Source organism: Lepisma saccharinum, chromosome 6 (genome assembly GCF_977018435.1).
Source record: "Lepisma saccharinum chromosome 6, izLepSacc3.1, whole genome shotgun sequence".
NCBI lineage: Eukaryota > Metazoa > Arthropoda > Insecta > Zygentoma > Lepismatidae > Lepisma > Lepisma saccharinum.
In genome coordinates this window covers 9,778,779-9,801,906 of record NC_139234.1, presented here as the reverse complement: position 1 = coordinate 9,801,906, position 23,128 = coordinate 9,778,779, and the positions used below count along the sequence as shown (strand labels likewise).

General features: G+C 36.6%; 1 protein-coding gene across 1 annotated transcript in view; it reads right to left on the bottom strand.

Annotated features, from left to right (window-relative positions):
- LOC145988551 (piwi-like protein Siwi) overlaps positions 1-23,128 on the bottom strand; it is a 53,016-nt gene that overhangs the window by 11,422 nt on the left and 18,466 nt on the right. Inside the window, exons 6-12 of the mRNA XM_083123484.1 lie at positions 19,285-19,641; positions 16,227-16,382; positions 12,099-12,241; positions 4,844-4,952; positions 3,510-3,672; positions 2,360-2,501; positions 1,304-1,458 (exon numbers count right to left, since the gene is read on the bottom strand). Coding sequence (XP_082979610.1) covers positions 1,304-1,458; positions 2,360-2,501; positions 3,510-3,672; positions 4,844-4,952; positions 12,099-12,241; positions 16,227-16,382; positions 19,285-19,641 — 1,225 coding nt within the window. The remainder of the gene's footprint in view (positions 1-1,303; positions 1,459-2,359; positions 2,502-3,509; positions 3,673-4,843; positions 4,953-12,098; positions 12,242-16,226; positions 16,383-19,284; positions 19,642-23,128) is intronic.

Genomic DNA, 23,128 nt, shown 5'->3' with positions numbered 1-23,128 from the left:
TGCTTTTGATCTGATAACATATCGACTAACAACTCAAGAGTACAGTCAGGTAAAAAATCAAACGTGCACGTATGTGCATTTTTGGGTGCACTTTCTGACAAATTCTCTCCTGAAAAGTTTTCTGCGACTCAAAAAGTTTGGAAACCACTGCCTTGAGGTAACAATACCAATGAATCATCCCTATTTTGTAGAGCAGCAACCCTTTGAGAACCAAGGCTTGCAAAGTGATTTTCTGTTGGGTGGCTTGTGGAGTGGTCAGAAATCTCAATGTGTGAGAGAGGAGGCAGAGACTTTTCTTTAAATAAAAGCTGGGCTAAAAGCGTGGGTGGATAAATCCGACCCACATACCCTGTTGGGCACATTACTATTATTTGGCTTTCACAGCAGAATATTAACTTCTTACCTATATAAAAATATGTATACATAAAAATATTAAATTTTAAGTGAATACTCTATGCAATATGTCCTGCATACATATTATTAATAAAAAAAATAGGGATTGGACATATTAATTGGTAGTCTATCGTTATCAGCCAGTATAGGCATATCAGTACAATTACTGAATACTTTTACCAATCTGGTTGTCTACAAATAGCCTGTATCTTAGTTCAAAATGTTGCTATTTTCTTATTACTATTATTAAAGGAATAATTCCTTTCCCCTGGTTTTGTAAAGCAAACATCTGAATATGTTATTTCTCTTAGTTACCCACACTAATTAGAGAATTATAACATCATTAAGCCTTGTTTGCATGATATGAAATAAATTTCTGCCTTGTCAGCATATTGAGTTTTTCATAATTAGAGAAGTAAATGAACCAGTCAAGTTCTTCATGGAACATTTGCAATTAAAATTGGATTGGTAGAATATTGGTAAATTCTGTTTCTACTTTATCGGAACTGGTAAAAATTCAAAGTTTATTTCAAATCCACTTGATGCTCTGATAGGCTAATCGGGAATGCACTTTCAGTTTAAAGTGAGGTCCAAACCACTGTGCAATGTGCATCCACTGTGAACTGAACTGGATGCCCCTTGATTGAATTGTTGTTTTAAGCCCACTTTATACACAGATAGACTAATTGGGACGGGATCTACAATTTAAATTGGGATTTGAACCACTGTGCAATGACCTCCACCGGGTATCGAACCTGGGACCACTTGATTACAAGGCGACAACGTTACCACTATGCCATTGGAAGAGGGACGCCCCTTGAATACAAGACAACATCACCACTATATTATCAGGATGGTCCAGGGATTGTCACATATTTACGATGACATGCTGCATGGACACATTTCTTACCTGCTCTATCCACACAGCACTTCTTCTTGATGGCACTGTAGCGATCAAGCCTGTTGTTGGGAAGGATGCACATGATAAGCTGCGGGTTGACAGAGCAGATGACATTTTCAATTGCTTCAATGTAGTTGCCTAGGCGGTCTTCTCTGATTTCGACACTGAAGGGATAAGCAATCAATAAAATTAATGTGCACTGAAATTACATATTATACAAGGTGAAACTTGTTCTAATGGGTACCTTTAAATAACACAGTTTTAAATTCCCCAGCAGAAATACAAGGGAAGGTATGGAGAAATTACTTCTCAACAACAGACGTGGACACTTTATGCCACCATCAATTCAAAAAAAACTAACAACTGAACTGAACTCCAAGGTGGAACAGCTCTCTAAATGCCAGGGCCCATCAGAGTGGCTTTTTCATTGGGTGACATGCAGTCAGCTCATAAGAGTCCTATTGGGTGCATTGCCATCCAATTAGGAAATATCCACTTATCTAAAACCCTTACCGTAAAGTAAAAAAGGGGTGTAAAGAGCCGCTTAAGAAAGGTTACAAGTGCAAGGTTGTACAGGGACCTGCACAGGACATACACACTAAAAAGATAAGGAGAGACCAAAAACTTCCTCAGAAACATTGTAATGGGCCTAACTGCTCTTTAACAAATTACAAAAATACTCCATTGTTATCTCCATGATAATCGATTGTTAAGCAATGCCCAACCAATATGCATGTTCATAGCAAAAAATCTAGAGGATATAGAAAAGTTATAATACATAAGGAATGTTATTTTTATTAAAAAATAAAAGCTCATAAAATGAATCCTGTGGCAACAGCAACAGCATTTTTTTAAATAAAGATTTAAAGATTAATGAATATATTAATAAATATGGCTAAGTTCAACAACAGAAAACTAAGGAAGAAAAACTTATAATGACCCATTAAAATGCATTTTGAACTAGATTAGCTATTAGAATGTCTTACTGATACATGAGTCTCATAATTTCACTATTTTTCATTAGGTTAAAAAAAATCAAACTGAAATAAAAAAGACACCACTTACTATTGCGGGTTGGGGATGTTGAATTTCATAGAGCCACCGGATTTCTGCACAGCATTCACAAAAGACTGGACATCTCTGATGTTCTTGTTTGGAGTGATAACAGCCCACGTCTTCAGGACAGCAATCATCAACATTGAATTGTCTGGGGGAGGAACAAATAAATGTTCAGATTATTATAGAGAAAAAATGTTGTATGCGCACATTTATTTCATTAGAAGCAATTATACATTGGGTTGAGTTAATAAAGTGGCACATTTGGAGCATGTCCTCTATTCACTTAGAAAGACTGAGAACCTGGGCACAAAAGGAGCACAGGCTTCCTCAGCGAGCACATGCTTACATATGGCTGAAAAAGATGTTTGTCTCAGCAGCAGGTGCACAAATCTTACCACGTGAATGAAACACATAACACACAATATGCAGATACTATTTTGAACCGTCATGTCCCAGCTTTGCCTATGTGTGACTGATGAGTTTCAAATTTTGTTAAAAAATTAGAAACGTCCCGTGAAAAAATGCCTGGTTTTGCGGCCTACATTGAGTAAAATCAGCCATGGCAAGGGTTAAACACATGTGAAAGAAGGTCACTATATTTTAGCATCATACTTAGAATATCACTTAATGAGATATTAGAATACTCACTTTACAGTTAAAAATTAATAACAGCAAGATAGACTTATGGTTAACAAAAAATTATTTTTACAAGAAATCATAATTATACCAAAAATAATACATAATTATAGTAATAAACTCTGTATCTACCAAATGCAACCCAAAAATTGCAACAATAAAGTGGAGAATTCAAATAGTTACTTACTGTAGTATAGTTCAAAACATGGCCTTTTCCTAGAGTATTTAATATGCAGTTTTTACTGTAACCATCGGTAACAGCCAGTATATCGAACTGAAGTATAGTTTGTCCACAACAAATTTAAAAATTCTTGCGTCTCCTCTTTCCGTTGTTCAAAAACTTACTTTTAGTGTACTATTACACAAATGTTGATTTTTCTGTAAAGTAAATTACCCCTACATTTCTATGACTTTTCCAGAAAAATATAAATTCCATGACTTTTCCAGAAAGGACATTATTATCACCACCAGCACTATCCGTAAACTACTTACAAAGCATCAAAGGGTCTTAAGAACTTACTGCGCAGCTCTCTAGTCCAATCAGTGTTGGCTCCTGCATCATATTTCACTTCACACCCTGGCCTTCCTCCTTGGATGATCTTCTCCTGGGGGAGGATTCTTGCTGGAAACTGGACCAGTTCCTCTCCAAGTGTCATGTTCCATTCTTTGAGATCAGTTATGACCTGTGAAGCAGTTACAAGTTAGCTTTAGCGTTCGATTGTTGTGAAAGTTTCACTGATAGCAATGGAGTCCTGATATTATCAAAATTATATTAGCGTTCCACAAATAAGCTAAATAGCTCTTTCACTTACTAATTAATGTACGTAACCAAGTTACTACAATGGATATCACATGGGTAAAAGCTACTTTGTTCTTTTCCCTTATAAAACCAGGGTACATGAATAATAGGGATGGACCAATGCGAAAATTTTGCAAATTGTGATAAAATAATGATATAAAATTTACTAACATATTATGATACGACGTAAAATTGCCAACTGAATGGTACATTAAACTGCTTAATTAATGTTTGTAATTACATGACTACAATGTTTGTTACCTCTGAAAAACAAACTTAATGCATAGTTTTATTTTACCAAACCAGGGTATACAAATTATACATTGGCATTCACAGAAATAATTGCAAAACTAATAATTTCTTAAAGCTTCACATAACTGCAGCTTATAAATATTAAAAAAGCATAAGTTGCTTCCTACGTTGTGCCTGCAAGAAACATCACAATGAAGGATTAAAAGTCTGGGCCCTGAAGAGGTGGTCTGACACCTGTACTTTACACAACGTATTTGTTTTTGTTGGGAGTAATATAGTCAAAGAGAAGGGTCAACAATGCAAAATCCAGTATCCTCAATCTTAGCCAGTACATTTGTCCACTACATCGAAAAGGAGGCCCTATAGAGTATATATTATGAGGTAGTCATGTATAGGAGGTATGCAGATGACATCCTTGCATTTATAAAAATGAGCAGACTAAACACCAGGTCTTCTCAAAATTATATCAAGGTCAATTATCTTGACCTTGAAATAAGAATTCGTGACAATAAAGTAAAACTGGAGTGCTCCATAAACCTTTAAACAGCGAAGCCTTTATACACAAATGATCTGTGCATGAAGATAGAATAAAAAACAATTTTATATTGAGGGCCAAGAAGTTGTGTAATAGCCCAAAACAAGTTGAAATAAAAATAAATAAAATGGATGATTGATAAAGCAGAAAAGAGCAGATATTCAAAGGATAAGGTTATGGAAGTTGCAAAATCAGAATACCAAATGACATATGAGCTACAAAATACAGAAAAAATATAATGTGAAAACCAAATTAATGTAAGACTTACATTCTCTTCCTTGTGCAGCCTCTTGCTGAACTGATACAATCTCTCCATCCTCAGATCTGGGCTCAGACGAGTGTGGTCAGCCAAGGCCCTCATCAGAGAGAAGTTTCCTCTGTGAAGAAATAAGCCAATGATATCAATGAATCAATACCATATGTTGCCATATGTTGGAATATAAAGAAACCCACACAAACATTCATAGTTATCTTGAACACTATCTCTCAATTTGGTACATTATTTTATGTCCTGCATTCCAATCAACTACCGTCATGTTAGAAAAGTCTATTCTATGGTGATTGCACAGCAAAAGGTATTTATGAATTTCTGCCAGAAATATAAGAAAATCCCATACATGAATATATTAGACTGTATTAATTCTACAGATTGAATAAAGATTTCAATGTTTCTTAAGAACCCAAATGGTTCGTTTGCATTCTTAACTACCTCCAGCAGGCCACTATCCAGCACCATGTGACAGCAATTAACATGTAATTTTCCCAAAACAAGAGATGATATTGTGGTTCTACTATACCAAGAGAACGTAAACTGTCCTATGATGTTCATCCACTGAGACCAGCAACTTTATCCAGAATGCATATGGGTCAGTCCATACCAGGCGTGGTTGACTGTATAGCGCAAATGTGCAGTGAACCCCCAGTAATATACAAAATAAACAATAACTGAGATGTTCATAACCGTAGAGTGCCAGAAACCGTAGAAACCGCGGGCCAGAGCACTCAGCTCCCCTCTAGTTCCGTTTCGTGATAAGTCTCCGCTGAAACTCCGCAAGGCAACCCCTGCCATGCTAAAAGCATAGGACGGCTAGCAGAAGCTCGACACGTACATATGGCGAAAATACATGCAGTCTGATACTCCAGGAAGGTCGTCTCGTCAAAACGGACATGCGCAGTTCGTAGGATCACCAGCGAGCTGGAGTGAACCACACTCTTCTCTCTTCCAGTGTTGCACTATGTGTTTCAATTTGAATTCATTTGGCATTCTCTTTGTATTATTTATATTTTACAAGACTTATTAGATTAATGAAGAGGGTGTAATATAAATGTAGAGGTGACCCCAAACGAAAGCTAGAAGTAAAGATGATGGGATAAATAAGATAAATATGATAGAAAACAACTTGCCTACACATTCAGTTTTCTTCTTTAAGATGGAAACACTTCAGGTGGAAGGAGCCGAAAAGTCAAAAATAGGGCGAAGGATCGCTTATCGGACAAGACTTAAACAACCTTTTAGTCTTCTTACGTCAGACTAAAATGCTTTCGTTGACATGTTAGGCTTTTTAGGTTTAGTTGTCTTAGTATATATACACTGCAATTTTCGGGGCTTTACCGTGCTTGACCAAAAATGTAGTATTTACTCTTTATTCAAGCCTAACCTAACAATGAAGGCATTTCACACTTATGTCAGAAGACAACCAAAAAGTTGTTTGGGTTTCGTGCGATCAGTTATACTCTAGCGCGAGAGGGTGTTCGAGGGGACGCGTGCGACTGACTTTGTTACGTGTCATTGTCTCCATACTTGTTAGTTTGTTTTGAAGTGTGTGGCTGGTGATTGAAATATATTTGGCGTGGTGATATGTTGAGTGGAGTGAGGTGGATTGTGTATTGGAAAGAGTGTAGTTGTTGCTGTGTGAGAAGTTAACATATTGCATAGAATAGAATAGAATCGCTTTGATTTAGTGATATACTTTCTAATAGTTATATAGGAATTATTTTGTAATCAAGGGGTCTTGGGTTCGATTACTGATACATACTCATTTTAGCAGGCAGAGATTTGTATTTTTAACTGTAGGTTCAGGATCCAGTTCCAATAATATAGTCTATTTGACAGTGGTGGGACCAGAAAAGAGTGGAAGAGGCAAAATTGAGGCGAGAATATTTTCTGAATTCTGAGATACCCCTAAATACAATACCATACGAAAATCTTAAATTAAAATGATCGCCCCCTACACACACACTTCTTGGTGCTGTCACTGTTATCTGAACATAAAGCAAATTAACTTTGTCAGTAATCTACCGGCCAAAATTTGATAATTTTCCCAGTACTATCTCCACGAACCAAAGCGTGTAGTGTCTCAAAAGGTTTATATAAGTCCACTTTGATTAATTTTGGTGAAGCCCCAGGAAAACTATGCACGAGCCGCGCCTGGTCCATACCGAATGTTCCAGCACTGATTGCTTGACCACTTTAAAAATTTTCAATGTTTTTGTTGTTCTAACACCTATGCAGGAATAGTTCAAAGCAGGTATTATTTTTTTAAAACTTGACTTTGATTAAAAATGTTGGCCATTTTTTGTTTCATGACTACGGGTATTTTTGGTGTTTGCAGACATTTGCGATAATTATGATAACTCGGCTAAGAAAAATGATAGAAAGCTGTGGTAAACAACATTGTCTTCAGTACATTTCAAGCATTATTTATGTTCTGTGCCTTTTTGCACCATCTCTAATACCTGAAATTTAAGGCCAAAATTGGATTCCTCTTAGTAGGGAAGTAATATATCAGAGCTATATTTTTTTAGATGAAACATATGCATCCAAAGTTTTGGCAGGAAATATTTGAGCTTTGCTACTGGTTTCTTCATCTAACTAAAGCTCTTTGAAAATGCTCAATTTTCATTTTTTTAAGAATTTCAGCCCCTATATTCGAGACCTAAAAAAATTGACATTTAAAGTATACTCTGAGAAGTACCTGTAAAAAATTTTGAGATTGATATTTATTGGATAACAAAATTACAACAGGGGGAAATTCATCAAAATCCTTCAAATTTATGTTATTAGTTACAAAGAAATATTTACTTTTCAATAAACTATCATGTAATTATAATTATTGTATTTACTAATTACATAATGGAAATGGCATATTAAGTCTGTTAGTAGCTATTATGAATGAAAAGGTGTGTAGGGCAAAGGTCTTTTCTGAACAGGTTAAGACATTCAAGTTGAGACCATTAGTGGAAAGCTGCAACTACTCCAGTACCAGCCTTGATCCCTTGATTGATCTGAATTGTTCCAAGTGCAGTGAATTTCCAAATTAACGTTTTCGGCAGGACTAGCAAAACAAAAGTTAGGGTTTCGGGAAAAACTTGAAATCTGATATCTGAATTTTCACAAGATATCTTTGTGATTGTGTAAACAAACATATATCCTAAGAAAATACAAACTACATTTAATGACAAGAGAATTAATAACCCTTTACCGTCAATACCTGAACCTCAAATGGAATTCATTACCATGCCACTAGCTTTACGTCATCATTCAAAATGTCAATGCCACACAGCTTGGAAAGTAAGCAACACATCTACATCTCTGTGATATTTCTAGTTGTGAAAGGGATTCTCTCTTCAATTGTACACATTGCTTGTTTTAATACTTAATGGAATCTTTTGAAAGAAAATCAATGTGAAAACAAACAAAATTAGTTGTTTTCTTTTTGTTTTTTGGGAAATGTGGCTTTTCTAATGTAAAAAAAAAAGATTTATAAAAGAGAAAGGATGCTAGTTGGCACAAGAGGGAGAGAATGAAGCACTAATGGTATTACTCTTGCATGTCTAAACCTGTTGAGAAACCTCTGCCTTACACATATGTTCATTCAAAATAGCTACTAATGGACTTACTATGTAATTTGCATGATGTAATTAATAAATACAATAATTTTCATTGTATGATAGTTCATTAAAGGAAATATTTATTTGTAACCAATATCGTAAATTTGCTTTTTTCACAAATTCCCCATTATCCATGGAATATCAATCTCAATTTTTTTACAGGTACTTCTCACATTACACTTTACGCAGTAAATATCAATTTTTATAGGTCCCCCATCAGAGATACAGGGGCTCATTTTTTTTAAAAAAAATGAAAATGGAGCATTTTCAAAGAACTTTAACTAATAGAAGAAACCAGTAGCACAGCAAACCTTTTCTGCCAAAACTTTGAATGTATATTTTATCTTTAAAAAAATATAGCTCTGATATTATATTACTTCCCTTCTAAAACAATCCTAAACTTTGATTTGTGTTCAAAATTGAATATTTGTCCTTAAATTTCAGAAATTCTCATTCGAGATTATGAAGAAAAAAAAAGGCACAGAACACAAAATAAATCTTGAAATGTACTGAAAACAATGTTGTTTACCACAACTTTCTATTATTTTTATTAGCCAAGTTAACATAATTATCCCAACTGTCTGCAAAGGCCAAAAATGCCTGAAGTCATGAAACAAAAAATGACCACCATTTTTAAACAAACTCTAGTTTTAGAAAAATAATGCCTGCTTTGAACTATTCCTCCATAGGTGTTAGAACAACAAAAATATTGAAAACTTCAAAAGTGAGCAAGCAACAAGTGCTGGAACATTCGGTATGGAATGACCCATATCCATTCTGGATAAAAATGCTGGCCTTAGTGGATGAACATCATAGTAATGCTTCTCCCACTTATTCAACATTTCTAACAATACAGGGTGTCCATAAATTATCTTCACAACTTTAGACTTAAATAACTTGAAAACTATACTAGATAATGACAAACGGTTTTCAACATGTGACAAGAAAACTTCTAAAGTTTTATTATTTTCCAGGTGACACAGATTTGACGAAAAATGTGGACGCCACAGGAAAAAGCTCAGTGTGTAGCCTGGTTTATAGAGACAAAGTCCAATACCCAAGTGCAACGAAACTTTCGGACACAGTATGGAAGAGAACCACCGTCCCGACCCACCATTCGGGCTTGGCATACGTCACTCATGGAAACGGGTAGTGTTCTCCATAAACAGGGGGCGGGTCGGCCATCTGTGTCAGACGCCAACGTGGACAGGGTGCGGCAGGCATTTGCAAGGAGTCCGACAAAATCCGTGCATACAGCGGCCAGAGAGTTGGCAATGCCACGGGCAACAGTACACAAAGTCTTGTATAAGAGGTTAGGTCTGTGTGCCTACAAGGTGCAGCTGCTTCAGGCACTAAAGCCTACGGGCTTCATTTCTATAAACCAGGCTACATTGAGCTTTTTCCTGTGGCGTCCACATTTTTCGTCAAATCTGCGTCACCTGGGAAATAAAAAAAACTTTAGGAGTTTTCTTGTCACATGTTGAAAACCGTTTGGTCACTATCTAGTATAGTTTTCAAGTTATTCAAGTCTAAACTTGTAAAGATAATTTATGGACACCCTGTATTATATGTACTCATATTAGTGGTAATTTGAGAGTATTTTAGGGTCATTTGTGAAAAATATAGATGTATGCCAGTGGAAAATTGGTTCCTACACCCCATACTGAAACCTGTGATAATTTTACTATGAAAAATATTACTTTCTGATATTTTAATATTATGTTTGACATGTATTGATTATGCTGTGTAACAATTTTCATTGTGGTAAAACCTGGGACTCCCTATCAAACAATTACCCAAGGTGGAGTGTCGTCTTCATCACAAAATATTATTTTATTTAAATATTTTTTCTACTTTCTGAGTAGGTAAGAGTTGTAATGTAGTCATTTGCTGTTAGGACTGCCCTTCTCCTCTCCAACAATACCTAAATCATCACAATACTCCACATAGTTTCCGAGATATGACATGTTGTGTGTCACATGGTGCGTTCATTCGTCCACCAATTTCTGAAAATCTTCAAAAATTTGTAACTTTCAAAATATTTGTTGGACAAGTTACACATTTGTCATATTGGACCAAGCATCTATCAGTAAAGAACAAATTAAGGAAATCCATGACTATGAAGCAACTTTTTGTCTTTCAATTGGGTAATTTCACATGGAATGACCCTTCTACGAATCATAACCGTGGGCCACAGAAATTGACAGGCAATATATTAAATTTTTCTCAAAAGTTGAATGGAATTATTATATGGTTGTGTAAAAAGTAACTAGTTAGCTATTTGAAATGTAGCCTGTTACTTCTCAAGAGTGCATTAATACAGCTTTGATACTCTTTAACACACTAATAGCATGCATCGCGGTGGCTCAGTCGGTAACGCGTCTGACTACCATGCTCAAGGTCCCGGGTTCGATCCCCGGCCGGTTCAAATCCGGGAACTTTTCTAACGGTGGAAGCGGCCCCGGTGCCCACCCAGCGTCGAATAACATGGGTACCTGGGGGAAACCCTGGGGGGTAAAGGCAGTCAGGGGCATGATGCTGATCACATCACCCCCACTCACGACCGGATCAAGAAAGTGTGGGGCGTTACCCCCACAACCCCTATACGCCTTCATGGCGTGGTGCTATGCATAGGGGAACACTTTACCTTTACCTTTATGACAAAACCTTTAGATACAATTTCTGTCATGTAATTTGAATGTAAGTAAAACCACTGATTTTGTTACCAGAGCAAGCAGTTGTATTGTAGAATTACAAGAGAGACAGAGGCAAGAGGTTTCATTGGTCACATTTGTGCTGTGGGAAATCTCTCAACATATCATTCCCGAGTAACGGTGCTTTTTTTTATTTCTCAATGCACGCAGCTCCCTGCTCCTGTTGTTGCTTACTGACCTTGAGGTGCAGATGGGGAGTGCTTGCTAGCCTCCAAAACAAAAACTGCAAAACTTCATAAAAGTATGTAGGAAAAAGTCTGTTATGACTAGGGAGCGGAAGTTGATGACCTAAAAAATATACGTATATGACCTATAGAATGTCCTAAAAAATGGAAAAAAAATGACATAAAAATGACCATTAAATTTGTTAGTTTCAGGTTAAAATTTGAAATGAAAAGGAATAAACAAAATGCAATCTTGCTTTCAAGGCCCCCCCCCCCCCTCCCCTGCTCGACCATCGCAGCTTTCTCCAGAAAAATTTCCCTGTGGGTTTCACCGTCTGGCCAGGGTATTTCCAGCCTCTCCTTATCTGACCTAAAATTTGAGTTTGCCCCAGACAGGCACCTGGTGGTTTACCCCGACACAACAAAGACTGTCACCAGTTCAGCATTTCTTTTGCTCGTAAATTGCAATCCTGCGAGATATATATATAGGCCTATGTTCACCTTGGTGAAAAGACTCAAGAATATTACCAAAATGAAAGAAGTGAAAAAATATGACGAAACGATACACCAAATATTGCAAAAAATGCCGAAAATTGGGGGAAATGACCTGAAAATTGGCAAAAAATGCAAAAAAAAATGCACTTTAAAATTACCTTTTTTGGGTTCTAGACAAAGTGCAATATTGTGTATATTTAATGTCCCTAGTTGTGCCTGATGAGAAGTAAATTCATAATTTGCATCCTGCAAAACTCACCTCATATCGTCATTCAATCCTGTCATTCTGCAGAGTTCAGGAACAAGGTAGATGGGCTCCTTCACCCCTCGGCGACGGTCCCTCTCTTTTGGCATGGAAACCAACATTGGCTGGTCGTTATGCTTTATTTCAATTTCATAACGCTAGAAGATAAGAAAAAGCAGTTTGAAATGCATGCACTTGCATGGCATTGACAGTTTAACATGTTTGATGCTGAACAGTATCTGGGGCACAAATACATATTTCTGAAGCGGAAGTAGGAAAGAAACTCAATATTATAATTATATGCACAAATTACATGTTTTATTATTTTTTTGCCAATACTGATAAAGTACTGATATCAATAACCATCCATAATTGATTAGATTATTCAATTAAGTCCTAGAATGAGCTTTTATGGTGAGCTGGCAATTGTGATATTACACACGATTTACAAAAAATCACAGATAGAAGTTGTTGAACTATTTTCTATTAATGAAGCTCAATATATGTTCATACAGAACTGAATCTTATCAGTGTAACTCAATTTATTCAATAGCCAATGTCTCCCATTACTGACAATTCCTATTGTTTTTACATCTCTCTATGTTATTGTTTTACTATTTTAATAGATATAAGTATGTGTTAATTCCTTTGTATTCAAAATTAGACATTAATGTAATTGACCTATCCCACATCATTGCATGATCACTTGCATGATCAAGTGGATTGAAATAAATCAAATCAAACCAAACCAATATGTTACAGATCCAATACAAAATTACAGATATTTAAACAAATAACCTGAATTCTTCATTCACTCCCTTAATTAATGTATGTAATGAAGTGTCTGTAATGGGTTTACTAACTGCATATTTAACCATTTACTGAAAAAAATAGAGTATGTATGAAAATAATGGTATAATTGAGCATCTCGGGAGTAAAACTTGATAACCCACACTCCGTTCAAAATTGAGTTAACATTGGATTCATTTGCTACAGGGAACACAAGCTACAATGCAATGGACGAGCATTCACCTGCATTTTTCTCAGATACTTTCTGTGGGTTGAGTTTTCCTCAGAGATTATCAATTTTTCACTATAATGAAGCTATCTGTAGAAAGATCGGATTGGTGAAACAATTGACAATACCATTACTCTGCCTCCACTGCTGCGCCAGAGAAAAAATTCTGGTGCTGTTGTTGAGTTTTCATATCTATGGGAGTAGCAGAAGAGTAGACGATGCAATCAACTGCTGTCTCTGCATTACCAAAACGTGCAACATTCTCAAAAGCTCATAGCATTTACCTTTATTCAGTGTCAATTTATCCAGTTATTTATTTATTTACAAGGAAGGAGAGTTACAAATATCACACAGAAAAAGCTACAAACCATGCAGTGGGTTGAGTTCAAAAATTGGAAAGTTTTATCAAGAAAATCAGCTTCACCTTCGTGAAAGCCTGACATTATTAAGTGTTATGTCAGTCAGGGTTTTCCCCAATGGCACAGTGGTTCACACCCCACTTTAAACTGTAGCTCAAGTCTTGATTAACCTATCTTAGTGTAAAGTGGCCTTACAAAAGTCAACGAAACATAAAAACTGAGTTACTCATATTGCAAGGGGGATGAAAAATCTTACTTCCAAGTAAGATTCAAAGTCATATTGCATATTCAGACAAAACTGCATATTAAGATATGTGGCAGAAATTGCGTACATGTTTTGAGCCTGTTTTTTTTTCTTGAATGAACATGCTTTGTGTACACATCCAAAAAATATCCAACCAATATCAATCCAATTTAAATGCAAGTACTATCTTTAACAGACACAATAATGAAACAATTACATCCTAATTATCTCTATTTGCTACTTTCATATTCAGTCATCTGCTCCACATTTTTACAGAACTTAATAATCAATTCTACTCTTGATTCATCATTTAAGATAGAAATTTATGGCAATGCCTGTTTTGGTAATAATTATAGATGTTCACTATTCAACCAAATTATGCCTACCGGGAGGATTTTATAGTACCATAAAATAGCAGTTATAGCCTAATTTTGCCTTTTTAGGCTAAAATTTATTATACTTCTTTCTTCCTACCTATTCCTCTCCATGTAGCTAGAATTGCAAGTGTGGAAATTTTCCTCCTCCCCCCCATACACAGTACAGTAGTCAATGCTGAAGCCTCCTTCGATGACCAGCTTAAAAGGTTACTGTAGGCTTTGTGTCAACTGTTGTTTTGTGATGCCAACTAAGATTATACATGACAAATACTGCCTGCTGGCACTAACTTACATCATACTCTGTTGACAGATATTTTTGGCCTTTTAAAATGATTCTGACAGATAAAAGGTGCAGTTAACTGTGGAAAAAATTCTCACACTTCACTGTGTTGCTAATTAAGAAAACTAACAAGGAGTGAAATGAAATTGATGGATTTGCTTCTGAATTGCTGTAAAATGTTTTAATTTAAAATATGTTTGAAACATTAACATTTGTGTAAGAATAAAACTACACTTAATCTGTAATTTTTTAAAAATTACAACTTTATAACATTATGTAAAAAACACTGCTTCAGGGCCTAATTTGATATTTTTGAAGCCTAAAATTTCCAGGTCTACTTATTGTATATTTTTTTCATTATTATAACAGTACTATATTACGTACCATTATAAAAAATAATGCAATTCGTATAAAATCTGTTATTCGAACATATATATATCTATTGTTTAGAAATATTCAAATCTAAATTTAAACTTTCTATCTTTGTTTAAATAGGTGTACACATCTGTACTTCAAGTATTTAAAAATAGTAAAGCTTGGCGAAGTAATTTTAGCTGTGATAAATCACCTATGTACTTACGATAATATTGCAATGAATATAAAAAACATAGAAAAGTTTCATTTTACTAGGTTATTTGATATTATATGGGTACGCACACGGAATCCATACAATTTACTAACACACACAAGCAAAATTGAGATGTTTTAATATTGAAATGTGGTTAAAAATTACGATTAGATGTAAGAAGCGCCACAACTACTAATCTGAAATAGGTAAAGTTGATTAAAATTGCCAACTCTCGTAGGGAAAAACTAAAATCTACGGGAAAAAAAATTTGTGTTAATTTTCATGGCTCAGATAAGTATAATTTTTGATGTGCCAAAGAATAAAATATGTGATAGTAACATATTGAACATTTTGCATATCAATATTTGCACATATCAACTGAACTTTGATAAAGTATGTGGTATTGTTACTCATATACATTCATCCAGAATTATTTATTGAATTTATGGTCAAGCTATAGAAGCTAAACGATCGTACAAGTGAATGGATACGCATTTCGGAAAAGTTTTGTAAAGATGAAAGAATCATAAACTCATGTAAAAACTGAAAAATGTTGTAATATTTGACAATATTGCAAAGCATAAGGCTAATGGCCGCGGTGGCTCAGTCGGTAACGAGTCTGGGTTCGATCCCCGGCCAGTTCAAATCCGGGAACTTTTCTAACGATGGAAGCGGTCCCGGCGCCCACCCAGCGTCGAGTAACATGGGTACCTGGGGGAAACCCTGGGGGGTAACGGCGGTCAGGGGCGTGATGCTGATCACATCACCCCCACTCACGACCAGATCAAGAAAGTGTGGGGCGTTACCCCCACACCCTCTATATGCCTTCATGGCATAGTGCTATGCACAGGGGAGCACTTTACTTTTTTTTTTTTTTTGCAAAGCATAAGATGTATAAAACATAGATGTTATTTTCCAATGTAAATTACTTAGTTAATACATGATTGAATAGAGGTAATTACATATGGAATATTATTATTATTTGCATGATTTTTTTAAAAACTTGCTATTCCTAAAATATTAAATATTATTTGGTAATGCTGGATAATTCATGTTACTTATTGACGTAATTCATGTGATCTACAAGTATAAAATAATTTCTAATTTATTTTCATATTATTAATTTGCCACAATATTTTGCATTACAGTAGATTGAGTGCTGCAATTTTATCTAGAACAAGTAATATTCCACAAATCAATTTTTAAGTTGCATTCTGCTTTCTTGTGAAGTTAAAATTGTATCTGCTGTATTATCCGAGGGCCTTAAATTATTAATATATGAACTGTTATATATTACCTTTCTGTAATAAGCCTTGTATGTTATTGCATTTCCATCCTTCATGTCGAATCTGGAGTTGGGAGTCACACTGAAGTCGACATCATCAACTCTGTAGGTTTTGTTGCTGTAGTCAGTCAACACAATGGCTCCAAGGATGGACTGTTTGAACAATCTCTGCAATAAACAAGGTGTTGGCAGTTATTTCCAATATATAAATAAACATTACTTTCATAATAACACTTTTATATGTAAACCAATGATTATTCTGGTCTCCAAATAATCAATAATCATTGTTCATTTTTCTGGTATGATATTAAATATTAATATATATATATATATATATATATCAAAGAAGGTAAAAGGAAACACTCACCGGACAGTAGAAAAATTCAATACTGTCCAGTGAGTGTTTCCTTTTACCTTCTTTGATTTTTACTTAGCCCTTTTGGCCCTCCTTGCTTTTATCCATTATATACATTCCGGTATAATATAAGGCACCGTGACAATAGCACATGCCTCCAAATGTATGCAGGTCGAGGTATGCATTTTTCAGGGGTTTTAATATTAATAACAATACTCTAACATGGTAAGAAATACATCATTAAGAAATTTCCTGGACCGTCTCTGTACAAAATAAGATATGATACTGAACTTACTAACTAATGGCTTCTGCCCCCTTCAAAGTAGGTACCTACAGTGGCGAAGCGTCCTAAGAGGCCCGGAGGCTGAGCCTACCCTAATATATTTGTCTATTACGGATTATTTTATTACTTATAAATTTCATTAAACGACGCTTAATAAAAAAAAACAAATTCTAGGTCTTCTGATAATCACCGCAAGTTTGCAAACCTGCCTGGAACCGTATCTGCGCATTCAGCAAGGCCCGCCTGAGAGTGCCTCAGCTGGTCCCATAACAACCAATGTGATTCTTGCGGGGAAACATAATTTCAGGGGCGCGTTCGCCTGTAATGTAAACTGAGAGGCCGGCCTCTTTTCTCTCTCTCTCTCCCTCTCTCCCTGACTTCCGAAGAGTGCCGATCGTGTGTGAGCGCGTGACGAAGCAGGCAGTGGACGCACAGAGCTTGTTGAAGCAGTGTTTCCATGGAAGATTCAGAACTGTGCCGGGAGCGGAGCACACCCAGCTGCTAACACATTGCGAAAATGTGTTGCTAACACCTCTAAACCTATTAAAGTAGCCATTATTAGAATTCTAACTGCAAATAATGCGTGCAAGTTGGTTACCAGTGTTAAGTTTGGTGCTTTCAGCTCTTTTGAGGAACCGCTTTTCGCGAAGTGTTAGCTGCTGGATGTGTCCCACACCAATCTCGAATCAGAGAGGGATAGCATTTTATTTCTTTGAGGAAAGGGATATTGAGGCGAAATTTCCTTTCATGATTACTGACATAACTGAAAACGTGCTACTTTTAAAATGAGGCAAAGTACAATGCAAACGTATAGAGAAAATCCATGTTACTGAAATTTTTCTGGTCTGTGTGTTACACAGAAAGGTGTCCGTGTTCTCATTTAGCATTTCATCATTTTCTAAATCACATTATAATTTTTAAGAAAAGTCGCATGTTGAAGATGAATTATATGCATAAAAAAGTTAAAAAGAAATGATTGATAGATTTAGTTTATTTTACTTGGCTTTCTGCCATTTTTGGCTAATTGGGAAGATGAGAATGAGCAATAATATGATGACATTAACGAAGGGACACTCACAAAGAACTCCTATGCCCAGGTGGGGATTCAAACCTGAGGCCCTTGTCGTAGCACGCTGTTATAAGCAATCCGCCGTGGAGGTCAGCATTAATAAGAAATAAATGCTAAGTGACGCTCAAGTTATCCATTTCTCTAATGCGAGAAACATTTACAATACTGTTATTGAAGTAGCAAATATTTTTTACGAGCAGCTTTAATATAAGAAATGTAAGAGGGCTAGGGCCTCACAGAACGGCTTTTTCATTGGATGACACGTGGTCAGAACATCGAGTCCCATCGTCACTGTTTTCTGACCTTCGAGACAGAAGCGCCTTTATTCTCAGATATCTAATCGAGACTAGATTAAAGTAGAATCTGAACCAATGCCTCCAGGGGGAATCGAACCTTCTACTTCTTGATTATAAGGCGAGAGCGTTAATCACTACATTATCTTTTTCAATCCCTATCCCCAGTTTCTCGAACAGCAGAAGTTGAGATTCAGGCAATATGTTATATGTATTTTATTTTGTAGGGGCTATATTTTAATATACTACTGTTAAAAAAAATTACACCCCCCCCCCCCCCCCCGGCCACAATCCCTGCTCCGTTCTGTGCCTATCCTTCCAGAGACAGCATGCTTCACCACTGGGTACCTCCACTGTCTACATGCTGCTACCAGAGTCTCTGGAGCTTTTGGAAGCAACTGGAGAAAGCTTCTTTTAATGGGCTTAACTCATTTGTTGCTGCAACTTTGCTGAAATGTCACCAAGTTGCTTTCCTCTCAATGTATTTTTCAGTCGGGGAAACAGAACACAGATATTGATAAAAGTAAGAAGGCAAAATATTTATTTCTGGTTAATCCTAGAGATGGAAAGAGTTCTAGCTTGTTTGCACTGAATGTCAACACATTGGTACTTTTATCAGTATTGGAAAAAAATCATACTGTTCCATCCTTATATAATAATAGCCCAATGATGTAGCAGCCCATGAAGGCTTCTCACTCCCACCTCAGGGTGACGTGTGATCAGCACAACAAACCCCATAGTCATTGTTGTGACCAGTTTACGCTACTCATTTATAACTCTCCAATTTCTTCATGATGGTAGGTAGCCACCAGTCCCATACTCAGTCCGAAATCTCGAGAGAAATGTTGTCACGCTTTCCCTAGGAGACTCGAACCTGCGTACGTTCCATAGCCAGAGCCCAAAGCTTGATCCTTGGACTGTACGACCATGGTATGGGACTATATAATAATCACACATAATAAGCTGTGAGCAACCACGTACGAAACTAAACACATGTTTAATCTTAATTAAAAACACTACAAAATAAGAAAAAAAATTAATCAAAGGTACCAGTCATTGATGTCTCTTACCTGGAAATTCTCAGGAGACTTGTGCACACACTCAGTCAGCTGATCGAGCACAGAGTCTTGCCTCATCACCTTGTGAGTTATTTCAGAACAGAGCAGGATATCTTGTTCGTGCTGCCGAATGGACGTGATGTACCCGGGCCACAGTTCCAGCTTGAAGTCACTCACGTCGACTTTGTTTCGTGGATCAAAGTAGTTCCTTCCGACAAGCTGCAAATTCAGGTAATCAAGGCACTTTCTGAGCAGAATGTTGAAGAACTGAAGGTAATGGTGGTCGCCAGGTGCAAGATCACCTACAAGTCTGATGGTAATTCTGATCTTCAAGTCATCTGACTGTCTGGTGGTTATCACGTCGAGGGGCTGCAAATAACCATTTTTTACAATTAGAATCAATTCTTAGTGTACATAAATACAATCACAATAAAAGCAGAAGGATCACAATGTTGTTGCATAATTGAAAAATAAACCCAAAATGGCTGCAAATAAAGATAATCAGGGACAGAAAGATGAAATGTGAAATTAACAACTGTAGTGTTCAATTTATTGGGTTCCCACTTATTTCGGTAAAACAAATTCCCAGACTATTCCAGGTTTTTCAGAATATTTTAAAATGAATATCTCTACCATTCTGTAGTGAGCCTTAACCTTTAGCTGCCTGACGATCGAAATTCCAACCACCACATGTGAACCCCTTTAACACCGGATGGTCGACATTTTGACCAGCAGCGCGCGGCAGCAATTAGCATGCAATTTCTCAAAAACTACACACGATATTTCAGCTCTGTCTTTTTTTATCTTTAGTATACATATGAAGGTATGACATACTTGAATTACAAAACAATACATCCATTGTTACTACCTTTAACAGGCGAAGTTTGAAAAAGTACATTGTTTCCCTTTGTTACCACCATATTACTATGGGATAGATTTCTAAGTGTCTACACTACTGCATCTTGTTGAAAAAAAAAAATTCTACAAGCGAAAATGAGCAAAAAGCAACATGTTAAGCTATGTCCGACAATTAAAGATTCAGGGGGTAAGTGGGGGCAAAGGACAGATTGTCAAAATTTGCCCAGACTACGTGTTAGCACACGGCGAGCAATTACCACGTCATTTCTTGTAAACTATACAATTCATCCATTGGTACTATTATTAACAAGCACCGTTTGGAAAAGCCCTTTATTTCCCTTTTGTTACTAAAGGATAAATTTAAGATAAAAAGCTGTAACTGCTGAATGTTTTTCAATTTAAATTCAAAATGTAAGAATGAGTAGAAAGCAACATTTTAAATAACATCCGAAAATTAAGGAACCACGAGGGAAGTGGGGGCAAAGACCCAAAGCTCAAAATTTTCCATAACTGCACAAAATTTCCGAACCCCGTAATTTCCGCTTTGTTTTCAAAGTTGCGGCATGTGCATGACATATGCTTATAGAGTGGTCTTTTGTCGTGCTTTCCTCCAAATTTGGTCTAGCCAGCAGTGGCGTAGCATGGACATTTCGGGTGGGAACGCCAAGTTCGAAGTCGGCCCTTTCTTGCTTAATAATTTACTTATGGTATTAGTTGCCACGGGTATTGTTTATTTGCCTGAAGTCAGCTGGGTTTTCAATAAAACATCATCCATGCATGTTTTAGCTAGAAAATTAGATGCCTCACTATGCCACAAATGTTTTGAAGTCTGGTGTTTTATACCTATCTGCATGACGCAAGTCATTAAAAACCTACCTGAATCACAAGCGCCTCTGCACAACAGTAGACGTCATTGTTGTGGATGATCCAACACCAACTACTGATTGATTTGGTTTATTTTACTCCGCTTTTCTACCACTTTTGGTTAATTGCGAATATGAACATGAGTGATGATATTGATGAAGGGACACTGACAAAGAACACACGTGCTCATGCCGGGATTCGAACCAGGGACCTCTGTCGTCTTGGCGCACTGTGCAAAGCACTCTGACACGGAGGTGGGTGGATGATCCAAATATTGTACACTCTACTGACGTAACAGTGCTGATTAGTAATTCAGACCACTGTTTATTACATCTTGAGAATGCTGATAAACATTTTAAAATAATTTTGTCCAGAGACAATTAAGAGTTTTCAAATGAATGCTAAACATTTCCATTGACACAATATTAAACAGTTAGATAATAACGAAAAAATAATAACAATAAAAAAAAATAATACCTAGTTTTGTGGGTTAAGTGGTAGAGCAGCTACAGGCTGAATTTCTACCACGAGGACTTCACCAACTTATTTGACAAAAACTGTGTTGATCTTTTAGTTTCTAATGCACATCGCTGTTCGTGCGATAAATTATACAATGCAGTGGCCATTAAGAAGCGGTATATTTGAGATTGGTAAAGTTACGTCAGTCAATATTGCGTATTGTAGCATCACATAGCACGAGTAGCATGAGCGCGAAGAACCAGGTAGGAATTCTACCGCTGTCGTCTGCCTCAGAAGGCTGGAAGGGTCAAATGAACCAATCACGGTAGACCTCTGCTGCTCCGTACGCTGGCGTATGAGAGAGCATTTACGCGCGTGCTGTAGACATCGAAGCTTTCCCTCCAGATAGACAGCAAGGAATATAGAGTAGGAAAGGCATTGAAAAAAGATGCTAGAACGAGTGTTGAGAGTGGAGCCTTGCAAGCGGATCGCCAAAAATAGCTATTATAATGCCATGAAGGTCAAACATATATGGAATTAGTCAAGTTTTACTTTATATTCACAGCATTTACGCATTTTTGAAATGTTAATTCTGGGAACGCCGGGCGTACGGGCGTACTATAACGCTACACCACTGCTAGCCAGCGTCCATAGGGCCGATTCTAAAGTCGGAATCACGAACCTTCCGACCCTCTGTAAACAAAACGTCTCACTTCGAGTAACGTATCACTCTGCGTCAGCTGTTCGTGAATGCCATGGCCATCATATGTTGTTCACTGGCACTTCACCCGATCTTTAATTTTACATACCATGAAAAACCATTTCCTATTTTAACTTATACACATTGTAGTATAAGAAATTTTCGAGAAGTGATTAAATACGTGTTCTTGTTCAAGAATGAACATATTTTTCTACGCCAAAAGTTCCATTTATCTGACACTGGGTTAACAGTTCCCCTTCCCCCTCCTCTTTCAATATGACAGCACCAAAGTAAAACTTACAAAAGAGTGAGAGAATCGTTTCAGTAAATTGAAGCCTTTTGGTTTTGTTGCTGCCCCTTCCACCAAATTATTGCCCAACATTGTTGACGTACAGTGTATTGTTTTCTCCTATATGCAACAAATATACTGCCAGTTTTAGCGGAAGCTAAACAAAGATAAGTCGAGGAATAAAAAGAGATTGTTTATATTTATTTCTTTCTGTTTCTCGTGAACTGGAAAACAATAAGACAATAATTATCACATTATTTACCCACGTCTCATGCAAGTAATGTATTTTCTTACCTTGATTTAGCAGTTCCATTTTGAAGTGGAGGCATTTTCGGCACTAGACAACAATATCGTCCCTGTCAAATTTGCTTTCCCAAAACAAACTCAACGTGCCACAAAAGGCGATTTAACGTGGAACGGGAGATTGTCATCATCACTATTAACATCCACCAATATTTTCTTCACATTGGACAGCTCTTCGATTGAAAAAATACGAATGCACCTTGCGCCGTATTGCGCTTATCTCAAAATCGGTGTACTTGTTTATGCGAACAACAATGTGTTTCTTCACGGTATTCACAACTTGACCGGTGGTTTTCCTTTCTTACACCAGACCGAAAACAAAAGACGCAGACACACAACTACACTCAGACATTAACTTCACTGCTTTCTCGGGATACCAGCTA